The sequence below is a fragment of the Canis lupus genome, chromosome 11, assembly GCF_011100685.1.
Source record: "Canis lupus familiaris isolate Mischka breed German Shepherd chromosome 11, alternate assembly UU_Cfam_GSD_1.0, whole genome shotgun sequence".
NCBI lineage: Eukaryota > Metazoa > Chordata > Mammalia > Carnivora > Canidae > Canis > Canis lupus.
The window spans coordinates 23,879,546-23,895,300 of NC_049232.1; the positions used below are offsets into that span (position 1 = coordinate 23,879,546).

A 15,755-nucleotide genomic window follows, 5' to 3' on the forward strand; every position below is an offset into this window, starting at 1 on the left:
AAAAATAAAGTTTATTATTTTCAGTTTTGAACATTTTTTAATCAGGAAAAAACTTTGAATATTCTCACCTGTTAAAGAAAGAATACCTTGTGGTTTATAAGTGGTAATTTTTAAAAAGAGCATATTTTATATCCCTTTTTCAGAGAATGTACTTATGCAAGCACTGTACCACATCCATCCTCATGGTGAGCTCTGTAAGAACGCACATCTTCCCTTCTTCTCCTTTGTGTTTGAGACTCTCAGACCAGTGTGTGGCATATTAGTATACCCTCAATAAATGTGAGTGGAACTGATGTACTGGTTAAAAAATCAGTTTCTTAGAGACAGTTGTTACTATTGCATATCATGTCATTTATACCTGAAGATTTCAGGAGAATATGGAAGCAACATAATAAGGGTACTCAAGGTCTGGGCAGGATAACACAACAAACATAAAGGAAATGGGATAACCGAGATGGAGAGTCCAGCTGGTTGGAGGTCAGAGCGATGGTGGAGATACTGAAGAGGTGAACCTCCAGTCTCACTGGGTATTACTGTAACATGATGTATAGTGGAGGAGTAGGGTGGAAGTATATATATCTGAATGTTTAGGCGCTGGGATACCAGTAATGGTCTCACTAAAGAGCAAAACAGAGAAGAACTGAAGAAGATATCAGGTGGAGTTTCTCCCTGTTACCTGCTAGCACAGAGCGATAATAAGTACCAGTGGCCTCCTGAACATCGAAGGACAATTTGCTGCTCTAAATGTTGGCCTTTAGTTGTGGGACCTAGTGAATGAAGCACTACAATAACTCAAAGGAAAATGCAGTAAAATTGATCAGCTCAGTTACATGACCCCAGTTGGCCTAACTTCCTGGGTTTATAAATTGAATAGCAAACATTTTGAGGATAGCCAAAATCAAGACATGAAAATACATAGTATTTTTGATGCTTTATCAAATGAAAATGTCTCCATTTACTTTGGAAGTCTCTGAAAAGTACTTTTTACTTAAGATGAAAGGATGCTAGATTAAAATGGCCACTTGTTCTTACATTAAATTGCTTTTCTGTGGAAAACTCAAAACATTTTATAAATAAAACTTAATTTTGTTTGCATGATTTACAGTCATCAAACCTAATACCTGATACAGTCTTTATATTTTGCAGTCACTTTCTAATGAAAAATAGGTTAGTACTGTCACCTCTCTGTCATTCGAACCTTAACAGCACTTTAAGCTGAACATTTTGACCCTCAAATCTAAAAAGAAAAGGAGGGCAGCCCCGGCGGCGCAGTGGTTTAGCGCCGCCTGCAGGCCGGGGTGTGATCCTGGAGACCCGGGACTGAGTCCCACATTGGGCTCCCTGCATGGAGCCGGCTTCTCCCTCTGCCTGTGTCTCTGCCAATCTCTCTCTCTCTCTCTCTCTCTCTCTCTCTCTCTCTCTCTCTCTCTCTCTCTCTCTCTCTCTCTGTGTGTGTGTCTCAATGAATGAATGAATGAATAAAAAATAAATAATAATAATTAAAATCTTTTAAAAAAATAAATAAAAAGAAAAAGAAAAGGAAATTAAAATTTTTAAAAAGCCCTCTGGAGAAATGCACCAGAGGGCGCTGCATTTTGGCTCTTTCTAAAAGCAGTCCCATTAGTCTGAAGTTTGTATTTCCATTCAACAGATATGAAAGTGCTTATGGGGTCCTAAAGCAGAAGGCAACGTTCTTGCTCTACCTTGGGGAAGTTCTCTGTTCCAGGTAACAAGTCTGGTTTTTAAAACAATCACTTAAGAAGGTTGATTATTGTTCAGACATTTTAGAGCTCCTTTCAAAATTGTCTTCACAGAACATGAAAGACTCCTAACTCTGGGAAACGAACTAGGGGTGGTGGAAGGGGAGGTGGGCCGGGAGTGGGGGTGACGGGCACTGAGGTGGGCACTTGACGGGATGAGCACTGGGTGTTATTCTATATGTTGACGAATTGAACACCAATAAAAAATAAATTTATAAAAGAAATAGAAAATATCAAGTGTTGACAAAGATGTAAAAAAAAATTGTCTTCAAAGTCTCTGTACTGTTTCCTATTTTGTGTTCTCAATGGGAGCATAGCCTTTGTCATAGAAAGCAAATTGAATTCTGGAAACAACAGAAAGCTATTTGGCAATAAGGTAGATGATCAAACCAGACAGTATTGGTTATAGTTTAAAAAAAAAACACTAAAAATTAAGTTTTAATTTGCTAGCCTTACATGAGATGTTATGATATGGTAGAGAATAATATATAATTGGTTATGAGAATATACCAGTTGTGTTGTAAAGACCCTGAACTGAGGTTATCATTAACTCTTTCTTCTTCCTGACCACCCACCTGCAAGTCTTGTTACGACTATAACATATATCATATATATCATAAATACTCATGAAATCACCTCCTAGCTGTGAAGTGATAACATTGACTTGAAAATAAATTTTTCTGTGTGGCTTCCCTTATTTATTACTTGCTTGATTTCCTTTTCCTATACATTTATCACATATCTGTGTGTTCATAAAAATTACATTTTGGTTTTAATTGTTTTGACTTTATAAAAAGAATCATACTGTATATAATCTTTAGGCTTTTTTTGTTTTACTCAAAATTATATTGCTATGACTTATCCATTTTATTATGTTTAGCTGAGGCTCATTTATTATAACCACTGTATACTATTCCATTCTGTGACTAAATCACATTTCATTTGTTCATATCAACTCTCGAGCATTTGAGTTGTTCTAGGGTTTGCCATGACAAAGAGCGATATCATGAACATTCTTATACATCTGTCCTAGCGTACAAATGCAGCTACTTCTCTAATAATAAAGCTCAGTTAATTATATTTTCCTCTAGCATATCTGTACTAAGAATAGAATCTTTCTCTAGAGTTTTCTACATTCCAAAAGGATTTAAGCAGAAACTCATGGTAAGTTTCCAGAATGATACATTCAACTTACTCATTTCTAACTAAAACCTAGGGAGCCAGTTATTTCTGCCTTTGAACAATTTGTATGGTCTTACTTCCCCGTATTACCTGTTGTCAATGTAACTAGGAAAGAATAATCTAGATTTAAAATGATGTGTAGACATAAGTGGCTGTGGTGTGCATTTGGCTAGATGAGTCTGAGTTTCCATGAGATACTTGGTTTCATGAGATACTTCAGTTTAAGACAGATCCTCTTTCTGATCCTAGTACTTCCTGTAATGCAGTCTTACTGAAATGGAGACTACTGATGTATCTTCTTGAACTGTCATCATTTATAATTTAGAAAATGTTCTGCTCATATAGTATGGATGTGAAGACCAGCAAATTCTCTTATCCATGCAAACAACTCACCGTTTGACCAGTTTGACAAACCTGAGGATGTTGCTGAAACTCTTCCTTACCTGTACTCAACGTTTAACTCGTTTTTTCACTTCATATTTATAAAGTATGTATATGTGTCTAGCATGGAACAACACTATATTCTTGTACCAGGAAAACAGCTTCAAGCTTTTTCTTATTTTCAGGCAGAAAGGTAGCTAGTTTTAGAAGTGTCAAAAATGCAGTCCAGAGAGGCTGGAGTTCCTATTTTTTTATCCTATGTATTGAGGACTGAGAAACTTTAAAAAGCAAAGAAGTAAAACCTGTCAGATCCCATAAATGACAGAAAAATCAGAGAACCCTCAGAAATTAGTTGACAATCAAACATCCAAGTGACAATGAGTTGAAATAAAAATTCTATTTTCTTTCTTGCATTCATCATGTTTTTATTTGGACGTAAATTTATTGAAGGTAGGATATGCATCCAGATTTTTAAGAAGATGATTTTTAACTTGAAACATCTGGTCGTTTGTCTTCTACTTAGAGGTACATAGTAGGATCGCTCAAGTCACAGTTCTCAATGTGTATGTGGGACTGTATGCCAGGATAGACTTTCTGCAAGGGCAATAGAGTTCCCAGTTTTTCTCCCTTCTTGATAGAACCTTTATATTTAACAGGCTTAATGTAGAACATTTTAATACAGAAACCTAAAAGAAAGGAAATTAAATTAGTTATTTTCTGGGTTTCAGTAGCCTTGAATCAGAAATTCAAAAAAATAACAGAAATGGAAGAGAAGACAAAAAGAACTGAGACCTGATTGAACTCAGTAAGGGAATAGAGGAAGATGAAAAATCATATCAGAAATGAAGACTAAAACTGCAAGGTGCCCAAGGGAGAATAGATTCAAATGAACATTTAATGAAGGCATTGAGAAACAGCAGAAAAACACCAGGTTGCTGAGAAAATTGACACTATTAACATATTTTGTTCTCAGAATAATTTCAATGCCAAGACCTATTCTAATAAAATAATTAGACTTTAAAGACAAAGAGAAATGGTCATAATTGGCACACGAATGCAAATCTTACTAACACTAGAAGGGAAAAAAAGTAAAAACAAAAACCCACCAAATAGAGAAGTAGAGTTAATTTAGTACTATATTTATGACAATGTTGGGACCACATACATGAGGCATATCTATAAATCTTAAATCATCTGTTTATTTTTTTAAAAAATTTTTAAAATACTTTATTTATTCATAGAGACACAGCTAGAGAGAAAGAGGCAGAGACACAGGCAGAAGGAGAAGCAGGTACCATGCAGGGAGCCTGACGTGGGGCTCGATCCCGGGTCCCCAGGATCACGCCCCGGGCTGCAGGCAGCGCTAAACCGCTGCACCACTGGGGCTGCCCTTAAATCATCTGTTTAAAAAAAAATTCCTACTGGCTTGAAAAGCAAAAACCAATTCTATGCCATATTCAGTAAAACAATGCAAGGGACACCCAGGTGGCCCAGTCAGTTAAGCATCTGATTTATTTAGCTCAGGTCATGATCTCAGGGTCCTGGGACCAAGCCCTGCGTTGGGCTCCCTGCTCAGCAAAGAATCTGCTTCTCCCTCTCCCTCTGCTCCTCCCCTGTTTGTGTGCTCCGTCACTCTCTCAAATAAATAAAATCTTTTTTTAAAAAGGTGAAAAATTAAGGGCTGGACCAAGATTTGTCAAGCAAATGGAAATAAGGGAAGCAAGGGTTATGAATCTGTTATCAGAGAGTAGAACTGAGGCCAAAAATCACTGAAACAAGACAAAGGAGGGCAATGTATCCTGCTAAATACAAGGAAGATACAGCAGTTGTAACCATCCATGCACCAAATAACACAGAAACCATGTATATAAAGACTACCTGAGATACAGGGAGAAATAGAAACTCACTAGTAATAGAAGATTTTAACAGACATCAGTGAAAACAGGTCACGTGGACAGAAAATATATGAAACGCCTTAGAATTGCACTGTCCACCATGGTAGCCACCAGTCACATGTCAGCACTTGAAATGTAGGTAATCTTTTTTCTTTTAAATGATTTTATTTATTTATTCATGAGAGAGAGGCAGAGGGAGAAGCAGGCTCCCTGCAGGGAGGCCTATGTGGGACTCGATCCCGGGAATCCAGGATAATGCCTTGAGCCAAAGGCAACTGCTGAGCCACCCAGGCATCCCCCAAATGTAGCTAATCTGAATTAGACTTACTTTAAGTATATGATACATGCTGGATTTTGAAGATAGTACCAAAAAAGTAAAATATTAGTAATTTTATGTTGCATTTTGAAATAATAATAGATAAAATACATTTTTAAAGATTTTATTTATTTATTCATAGAGACACAGAGACACAGAGAGAGAGAGAGAGAGGCAGAGATACAGGCAGAGGGAGAAACTGGCTCCACGCAGAGAGCCTGACGTGGGACTCGATCATGGGTCTCCAGGATCACGCCCTGGGCTGCAGGCTGCGCCAAACCGCTGAGCTACCGGGCTGCCCGATAAAATACATTATTAAAATTAATTTTCCCTGTTTTTTAAAATGTTCTTAGTATAACTACTAGAAAATTCTAAATTACATATGTGGCTTTTATTCCTATTGGGCAGTCCTATACTAAAAATCTAAACCAAAAAAAATTTTTTTTCTAAACAAAATCAATACAGTATTTCTGGGATCCCTGGGTGGCTCAGCGGTTTCGCGCCTGCCTTTGGCCTAGGGCGCGATCCTGGAGACCCGGGATCGAGTCCCGCGTCGGGTTCCCGGCATGGAGCCTGCTTCTCCCTCTGCCTGTGTCTCTGCCTCTCTCTCTCTCTCTCTATCATAAATAAATAAAAATAAATTAAAAAATAAAGCTACTAACTTAAAAAAATACAGTATGTCTAATGTATATGTTAAACACAACATGTGCATAGCCTCAACACTGAAACCAGTATAACACCTACTAATATAACAGTGCAGGAAGACCAAAATAAATGCAGGATATAACATGTTTATTCATTGGAAGACTCATTACTTTTAATATATCAGTCCCTTTTTTTTAAAGATTTTATTTATTTATTCATGAGAGACAGAGGCAGAGACATAGGCGGAAGGAGAAGCAGGCTCCATGCAGGAAGCCCGATGTGGGACTCGATCCCAGGACCCCAAGATCACGCCCTGGGCTGAAGGCAGACGCTCAATCGCTGAGCCAGCCAAGTGTCCCTGATATCAGTTCTTCTTGATCTTGATTTGATCTATATAACCAGTACAAAACCAACCAAAGTCCCAACAGAATTTTTGGTGGAAATCGATAAACTGATTCTATTATGTATCTGGAAATGCATATGAACAAGAATTCTCAAGGCAGTCTGAAAGAAGGACAAAAGTTGAAAGATTTATACTAGCAGATATCAAGATGTATTTTAAAGCTACAGCATATTTTTGCAAGATTGACACACTGACCAATGAAACAGAAAGACCAGAAACAGATGTATGTATATTCTGACCATGATTTATGGCAAAAGATACTATGCTGCAATACAGTAGGGGAGGTAATGGTACTGAATCAGTTAGTTACCAATATGAGAAAAAAGATCTTGATCCCTATCTCATTCCTTACCAATCCCAAAGGGATCATAAACCTAAATATGAAAGATGAAACAACAAATTTTACAGATGAGAACAGTATTTTTATGACATTAGGGTGAACAATGGATCTTAAGGAAAAAATGTGTTAACAGTAAAGGAAAATATTAAATTGGACTGCACTAAAAAGAATTTTTTTTTATTAAAAGAAAGCATACAGAAAGTAAAAGGTAGCCCATGAAGTGGGAGAAGATATTTACAACACACAGATCTAACAGAGGACTCATATGTACAATATATAAAAAATATATAATAAGAAAAAGAAAATACAGGGCAAAATACTTGAATGGCACCTCACAGCAGATAATATCCATGTTATCAATAAATATGAAAAGGTACTCAGTTGTATTAGCCATCAGGGAAATGCAAATGTAAGACAATGAGATACGACTATGTACTTATCAAAATGGTTGACATGATAAAGGTAGATAGATAGCACCAAGTACTGTGACTGGAGCAACTGGAACTTTCATCTACTCCTGGTAGGCATGTAATTGGAAGTACTACTCTGGGAAACTGGCGGTGGCTGCTAAAGTTGAAGGGGAACATACACCAAGTGACCCAGCGCTCCCACTCCTACAGCATTCCCGAACTGGGAAAATTGCTGCAGAGTGGATTTGTGGACACACTGGGATCACTGTCAGATGGACCCTGATGAAAAGCTACGTTGATCACTGGACCCTAGAAGCCTGTAGTCCAACTGGTTGACCACAGCGGACTTTTGGGTGTCTAGAATTAGTGTCATTTTTGACTGGGTGTCCAGTAACCTCTGAGAAGCCCAATTATTTTGTCTTCCCCAATGTACAGCCATCTAGCTAAATGGCTGCAGGTCCCTTTGAGGATAGCTGGAAGTAAGGTTTATGGTAGAAATTTTTGGCCATGTGACAGAGCCCTTCCTCAAAGGGACTCAGTCCCGTTTTCTTTCAAGGAGCTCTGGGATTGTGAACTGGCTCAAGTCTGGGAGGCCGGGGGAGGTTTTGTGACCCACTCTTGTGATGATTGAAGTCACAATTTTGTTCATCAGTGTTCCTGTTTATACAAATAAGGCTTTAGTGGGCTGCCCATTTGTTCAGCTCTCAGGTCACTGTGATTAACTAGACAATGCCCCAGATCTCTGTGCTTCAGATGGTTCTGATTACCACTTCAGCTCTGCTGCCTGTTGGGTAACCATGCCAACCTTGGCCTTGCCTACTAAGTGGACGCTGTCCGGTGGCAGCAGTTTCCCTTGTCATTTTGGGCCTCCAGAGAACAGCCACCAACCATAGAGCTCTTTGAGGATGCGAGGTCCTTCACAAAGTGTTTCTCACAGCTGGGGTGAGGGGAGTGTCCTCCGGGACCACTCCCACAGGAATGCACATTTATGTTCATTACAAACATGTGCAGGGAAAGTTCATAGTATTTTCATCATTGCCTAGGCCCGGATGCGACTGAGATGTCCATCTAGGGAAAGATGATTACAGAAATGAAGATGTATGTGTACAAAGGAACAGCCTACATCATTGAGACCAAAACTGCATGCAAAGCAAATCTTGTAAACATTATGCAGAGAGAAGCCCCACAAAAAGACTGCATACTGTTTAATTCTGTTTATGTCATTTCCCAAGTCAAGTGAAACTAGTGTATGGTGGGATGGTGATTATTGTTGCTGGGAAGAATGAGTATAGGTAGTACAGGAGGGTCTCTGGGATGCTGTTGAATGTTTTTTTTCTTGATTCGGGGGCTCGTTACACAAGTGTATTCACTTTGTGAAAGTTTAAGAGCTGTATTCTTATGCTTTGTACACTTGCCTGTGTGAATATTTTACCTCAATGGATTAAGAAAAAATAAAAATAAAAAACAATAAACAACAAGCCCAACACCTGGAGTACTAGATGACCCAGCTTTACCTAGAACATACAGGCCTTTGAAAATATTTTTCCAGTTACCTTTTGCAGAAATGCTAACATCCTGAACTGTGGGATTTTGGTAAATGAAAGTATCTATTTATTATAGTAAATACTGTTGACAGTGATTTTGTTTTTAGACTGTTAGGCAAAACCGCATGGGCCACAAGAATAAAGTCCTTCAGTCAGTTGTGGGGTTAGGTAGAGAGTGTGCATCAAGCAGATGATTTCAGAGGAAGAGGTGGAACATCTTTGAAAACCCATTAGCTGTTTTAGTTTGGTATCCTATGTCCTTTCTAGCCTAGATGCTATCATTGTAGAGGAAGTATGAAACTTTGGTGTACGGCAAATGCATTAAATAAATAAGCATCAAACATTTTCCAGTATGTGTCCCAGGTGTGTACAACACCTCTTACCTCTTCCAGATATCCGAACACCATTATTAATGGCATTTTTGTTTTTATAAGGCTTCTCCTGGCCCACAATCATTCCGGTGAAAGGTGCATACACAGTAGATCCATCAGAACACAAGACATCCACACCCTGGTGAAGCCTGTGATTTCTAGAATGTAAATAGGAATGAACAGACTGAGGAACTGTCCTGGGAACTTTATTTCTCAGAAATGTGGTGTTGGACCATTGTTCCCAGACTAGGATGTCAAACCACGAAACTACTAGAACTTGTTGGGATGTCCTGAGTTTCCTTACTCTTCTTTATCTCAATTTTAACTTCCCTCCGTGCAGGTAGTAATAACCATATTGTAAAGATTAAAACATTTAAGATAGTATTTGGTATATAGAGAGGCTTTAAGAACTTAGTAACTATCATATGGCATTTTGGGGAAATGAGACAATCTATGTAAGCATATTTTATAGATATATGAATCTTGATCCCTTCAAGACAGCTTATCTTGGGATAAGCAGGGAATCTTCTCATAAAAGGATCACATTACTTTCATTTTTGTCTCAGTAATTCAGAAGTCATTATAAACGATTAAGAACCTGTCAAGAGTAAACGATTGGGGAACCTGGGTGGCTCAGTCAATTAAGTATCCAACTCTTGGTTTTGGTTCAGGTCATGATCTCAGTGTTGTGGGATTGAGCCCTGTGTCGGGCTCTGCTCTCAGCATGGAGTTTGCTTGGGATTCTCTCTCCCTCTGTCCTTCCCCTTTCTCTCTCTCCCTGTCTTTCTCTCTCTCTCAAATAAATAAATCTCTTAAAAAATAATTTACTATATCATATTTTAATACAATGAGTAATAAGTCCTGAGTTATTAAAGTGAATGGAACACAAACATTAAATGATCCCAGCTTATGAGATTTGTCTCTGACAACCCTCCCTGTTGTCTTTATGCTTGCTCTTACCAGCCTCTTCTCCTTTCTAATTAATAGGCTAGTGCCTGAAAAATTAGATTGATGATAATTGTTAGAATTATGTGTAAAGCAACACTGAGCAGGTTCCAAGTGAAGAGCCAATAACTTATTGTATAAGTCAAGGGCATAAACTTTAAGGTATGAACTAATTGAGCCTGAATTCTGGGAATTCAGAGGCCACTTTTCCATATTTCCTATCACAACCTTGTTCCAGGTATTTGAGATTGCTTTGTAAGTAGTATCGGTTTAAGTGAGAATTCTAGTATAATTAGGATGCAGGCCAATTATGCAATTGGACACATGGCTATTTCATCAGAGAGTGGCACCCCCAAGGTGGTGCTGTACATTACTGAAAATTCACGAATGTATCCCTTATTGTCTGAAAGAAATTGCCTGTTGAGGCCGCCTCTGATGTTGAACTCCTACATCCTGGGTTGGTAACACTACAATATGATGGGAGGAGGAGCCAAAAACCTAAATCTTAGTGCAGCCATCACCACCTCCAGCTGTGTTTGGCAAGTCCCTTAACCTTTTGATACCTCAGTTCAAGTTCGTCTATAAAATGGTATAGTAATGTTGATTTTTATCTTGGAAAAACCAACAGGATACCATTGAGACGGAAAACACACCCCCCCCCCCTTTATTACATGCTATTTTCCCAATTCAGAGCCCGTACTTGAAGCAGAGGCCTTGGAAGCTGCTCTAGAAAGACACTAGTACAGCTGCATTAATCTCTGAATCCTGCTGTCAGAGGGAGATGATTATGAGTGCTTGAGACAAGGACAGAAAGCAAAGAGGTTAAGAACCATAATAATTTATGGGTGTTTTTGTGAAACTCCGTACCTTTGGGCAGTGTACTGGCCACAACCGTGGCTGTCACATGTCCTGATCTCATTGGAAGACCTGCCAGCACAGATATTAGCCCATGGTCCAGCCAGTGCTAAAAAAGAGAAACATGAGAAGCAAATTTTCTCACTTCATTTATTTCCAGTCTCTGTTTACCTTTTATGTCTCTCAGTAGATTCAAAAGTTCTGTTTTCACTATTGTTTTTCTCTAACTTTCTGTGGGTTATGGGCAGGTTTTCCTTTAACTCATGATTCAGATGTAAAATTAGCTTTTCCCCTGGCCATAAAAATGTGTTTTATTACACACAGAGTATTTGCAAAAGTGTTTATTTATAAGCATTAATCTCCATCACTACAGTTTGTTTCAGATTATTGACTAATAAATGGCATACATTGTGCTTTTCAGATTTTCTTTGCTTATTACTTGGGACCATTATGTTTAAGTTAAGCCAATATGAACAGCATAGCTCAAAGAAACAATTATAGAAATTCCAAAGTAACTTTGAAATGTTCCTTTATTATTAGTCCTGCTAATCAAATCCAAGAAAATGTTTGAAGAAGAAACAGATTCTGAACTAGCAAAATGTATTTAGCACTAAAATAAATCTTTTTCATATTTGCAAAAATAGAAGCGAGAAATTCCTAGAAATAAGAACATGTCTATCCAATTTAGCCTAGAGAGAGAAGATAAAGGAAGGAAGGGAGTAGAAATAATTATATGAAAAATTATATAGCAGTAAAGTATGGAGGAGGGGCTGGCTCAGTGCATTTTGTGTATACTTGTTTTAGGTACATCTTCTCTGTAGGTAGCAGTAGATAAATACTTAATTGAATTAAATTTCCCGGATTTCCAATGTTAACATTCACAGAGAGATGCAGTTAACAAACTCATCCTTTTATTTTGAAATACACTAACAAAACAGAAGCAAAAACAAGACCAGTTAATTTGATTATTGATTTTATTTAAAGATATTTTACTATTCATTAATAAGTGCTATGAGAGGAGCTACAGAATATGGCCACTTAAGTATATTCTTTTTTTTTTGTATATTTTTTATTGGAGTTCGATTTGCCAATATAGTATAATACCCAGTACTCATCCAAATATACTTTTTTAGAAGATGAGTTTCACATTATATGGTCTCGTTCATTTGGGGAATTTAAAAAATAGTGACAGGGAATAAAGGGGAAAGGAGAGAAAATGAGTGGGAAATATCAGAGAGGGAGACAGAACATGAGAGACTTGTAACTCTGGGAAACGAACAAGGGGTGGTGGAAGGGGAGGTGGGCCGGGGATTAGGGTGACTGGGTGAGGGGCACTGAGGGGGGCAGTTGATGGGATGAGCACTGGGTGTTATGCTATATGTTGGCAAATTGAACTCCAATAAAAAATATACAAAATAAAAAAAGAAAAAGAAAAGAAAGTGAAAAGACAAAAAAAGAAGATGGGTTTCAAATGTCTTATACTTTCAAGACAATATATTGATTGAAATATAATACCATCACTTTGGTACTAATATTTATCACTGGGGATTGAGGCAAATGTTAGACTATTTATTTATTTATTTATTTATTTATTTATTTATTTATTTATTTATGTTAGACAATTTATTAACGTATGCATCTTCCTCTCCTGCTACGACTCTTAAGGGAGTGCTCCCCTTGTCCTAATCCATACCAGTTGCTGTTATCAGGAATTCTCGAAATCAAATTCTGACACAAACTTTATTTTCCAATTATGTTTCAGTTAAATCCTAGACCAATTAAATCCTAGACCAATCCTGTCCAATTAAATTGACAGACTTCCCTTAAAGTCCTCCATTCTACTTTTATGTTTCCCTCACTAAAGAATCATAACATTCAGGTGGAAATCATGGAGAACCCCGACCATGTAGTCTTCCTAGCCCACTTTCAATAATCAACTACATAAGTATCTGTTGTGATTGTGATATTAATAACTTTTAAATCTTTTATTAAAATTTGCTTTTTAAAATTAGCCAAGATTTTAAAATTGTTTTTGACTTACCAGTCGAAATCAAGACAGCACAAAGAAAGACTCCTGTGGAAAACATTTGGCTTTTGCTTTCTTTAGGATGTTTCTTCCTCTGGTAATTTGAATTGCCCCCTCACTCTTTGAAAAAGAGCCAGGTTTGAATTATTTAGCCTTAGGATCTTGCATCTCTCATTTCTTTAATTTAGTGATACACAAAAAATACGAGAATGAAGCAAGTCAAAGTTGAATATTGGGTTCACGTGTAGGACTTTTGTAAAAGTGATCTGAAGGAGAAAGTAATTTTATTGGAAATGCTGACTAAATATTAACAGAAAATGATAAGACTGGGTGACTGTCTTCTGGGCTGTGGCTTCATGAATGGCTGTGTACATAGGAAAAGTATAAAAATATGCACAAATTAACTTTAGGATAGTAGGTACCTTTGAAGAGAGAGGGAAATAGAATTATAGAGAGGCGTACAGAGTGCTAAACTCCAAAGTATTCATATTTTGAAATTCAATATTTAATATTTAAAATATTTAAATATTAAATTATTTCAATATTTAAAATTCAATATTCAATTTAAGATTCAATATTCATATTCATAAAAAATACGAGAAGCAAACGTGTAAAAGTATTAATTTGTTAATTATCAGAGGTAGATACATAGCTATTATATTAATATATGTGTTTTTCTGTATATTTGAACATGTGTTAACACCTCCTTCTTGTTATGTTTAATGCTATATGAAGCCCTGGGATTTTCTGTGGAAACATCCCCATTTAAATAATTTGTTGGGAGCCGTGGGAGACTGAGATTGATTGTGCTTCCAGTTCTTTTCTCCCTGCATCCACACCCTCCCCGGGTCTCTGTGGAGGCAGAGGTGCTTTGCCAACCTTTGGTGTGTGCTTCAGCTATATGACCTGCCCTGACCAATCAGATGAGACACAAGTGATAGTTCATGAGTAGAGCTCTCAGAATTATTGAGCACAAGAAACTCCATTGTGTTTATGGAAATATTACGGGAGTGAAAGCAAATATAAGCCAGCTAACCGAACATACGTGCTGCAAGAGGCTGCCTGATGTCCATTTTGAAGTGGTAGCCTGGGGCCGGAAGGCACCTTCACTGTTTCTTGTGTATTCTCAGTGACTGTAAGGTGATGGCCACATGTGAGAGGTCTCTCGATTAGAAACTCTGACCTGTTAATAGACAACTCTGAGTGAGACCTTTATCTTCTTTGAGCTGTACGTCCTCACAAGGAAATGTATGTGGAATATGGTTACTTGTTGGGCTACAGTTACTGAAGGGTGTTTAACATTTGCAAGATAAGGTCAACTATGAGCATTAAGTTGACCTCTTGTGTCTCCCCCATGCCTCATGCCCAGGCCATTTTACTTTTTGATTTTTTTTCTTAAAGATTTTATTTATTTGTTCATGAGAGACAGAGAGAGGTAAAGATGCAAGGAGAGGGAGAAGCAGGCTCCATGCAGGGAGTCCGATGTGGAACTCCGTCCTAGGACCCCGGAATCATGCTCTGAGCTGAAGACACTCAATCACTGAGCCACCCAGGCATTCCCCATTTTATTTTTATTAGCACTTTCACCAAAGGTAGAGGGGCCAGGAGTAAGGGGAGAAATTCAAACTGTCTGTAATTCAAGTTTGAGGGCAAGCATACTAAAAACTACTTCCTATATCAAGATAACTACAAGTTACTTGCCTTTTTTTTTTTTAAGATTTTATTTATTCATGAGAGACACACAGAGAGAGGCAGAGACACAGGCAGAGGCAGAAGCAGTCTCCCTGCAGGGAGCACAATGCAGGACTCGATCCCAGGACCCCGGGGTCATGGCCTGAGTGGAAGGCAGACACTCAACCACTGAGCCCCCAGGTGCCCCTACTTTTTTCCTCTTTCAACACATTGTTCTCCTCTCCTGTTAGAAAAGTTTGACATAAAATAATGTGAAAGCTCACGCACTTGCAAGGCTTGATATTTCTTCTTGTCTCCACCCTGTATCTCTGTATCTCTGTAACTGTTTCCTGCTTCCTTTGAGGTCGGTGGTGAGCTCACCCTGAAATGCCACAGTGAGACGACTGGCTGGATTCCAGGGGTTGGTAAACAAATGGGTTCTGATAAAAACCTCTGAGTCCTATACTTTGCTCCAATTAGCCAAAGAAAGCACTTGATTTTCTTCTTTAGGGCTAATTCTATCCTTTTGTTAATAATTTCTATGATTCTTAAGAAGTAGCTATATTTGTTCTTCTGATTATGCAAGGAATACATTCTTTTTTAAAATTTATATATTTATTTATTATTTATTTATTTATTTAATTTATGAGAGAGAGGGGGCTGGGGCAAGAGCGGAGGGGGAGGGACACCATGCTGAGCCCCGAGTCCCACAAGGGCCTTGATCCCACAAACCCAAGATCATGACCTGAGCTGAAATCAAGAGTCGTGTGCTTAACCGACTGAGCCACCCAGTCTCCCCAGTAATACATTTTTATGGCATAAATTACATTCCAAAGGAGTATGAAAATTTCCCACTAGCATTTTTTAGTATATGTGTTTCTCTTTTAAATTTTATCTTGCCTCTCTTGTTCAGGAAAATATCCCTGTCTTATTAAATGCTCTCTTCAGCTGAGTATAGCACTAAAAGTTAAATGCAAGAGAAGACTACAGATTTTAGTAGAACACTAAATT

The 15,755-nt window shown here is 37.9% G+C and overlaps 1 protein-coding gene across 1 annotated transcript; it reads right to left on the reverse strand.

Annotated features, from left to right (window-relative positions):
• Positions 1–3,722: 3,722 nt before the first annotated feature.
• Positions 3,723–13,351, reverse strand: LECT2 (leukocyte cell derived chemotaxin 2). Its single transcript, XM_038551612.1, has 4 exons — positions 13,089–13,351; positions 11,060–11,156; positions 9,260–9,405; positions 3,723–4,009 (listed from the first exon to the last, which is right to left on the reverse strand). Exons 1-4 carry the CDS (start codon positions 13,132–13,134, stop codon positions 3,843–3,845), a joined length of 456 nt encoding a protein of 151 aa, XP_038407540.1. The 5' UTR covers positions 13,135–13,351; the 3' UTR covers positions 3,723–3,842.
• Positions 13,352–15,755: the final 2,404 nt, after the last annotated feature.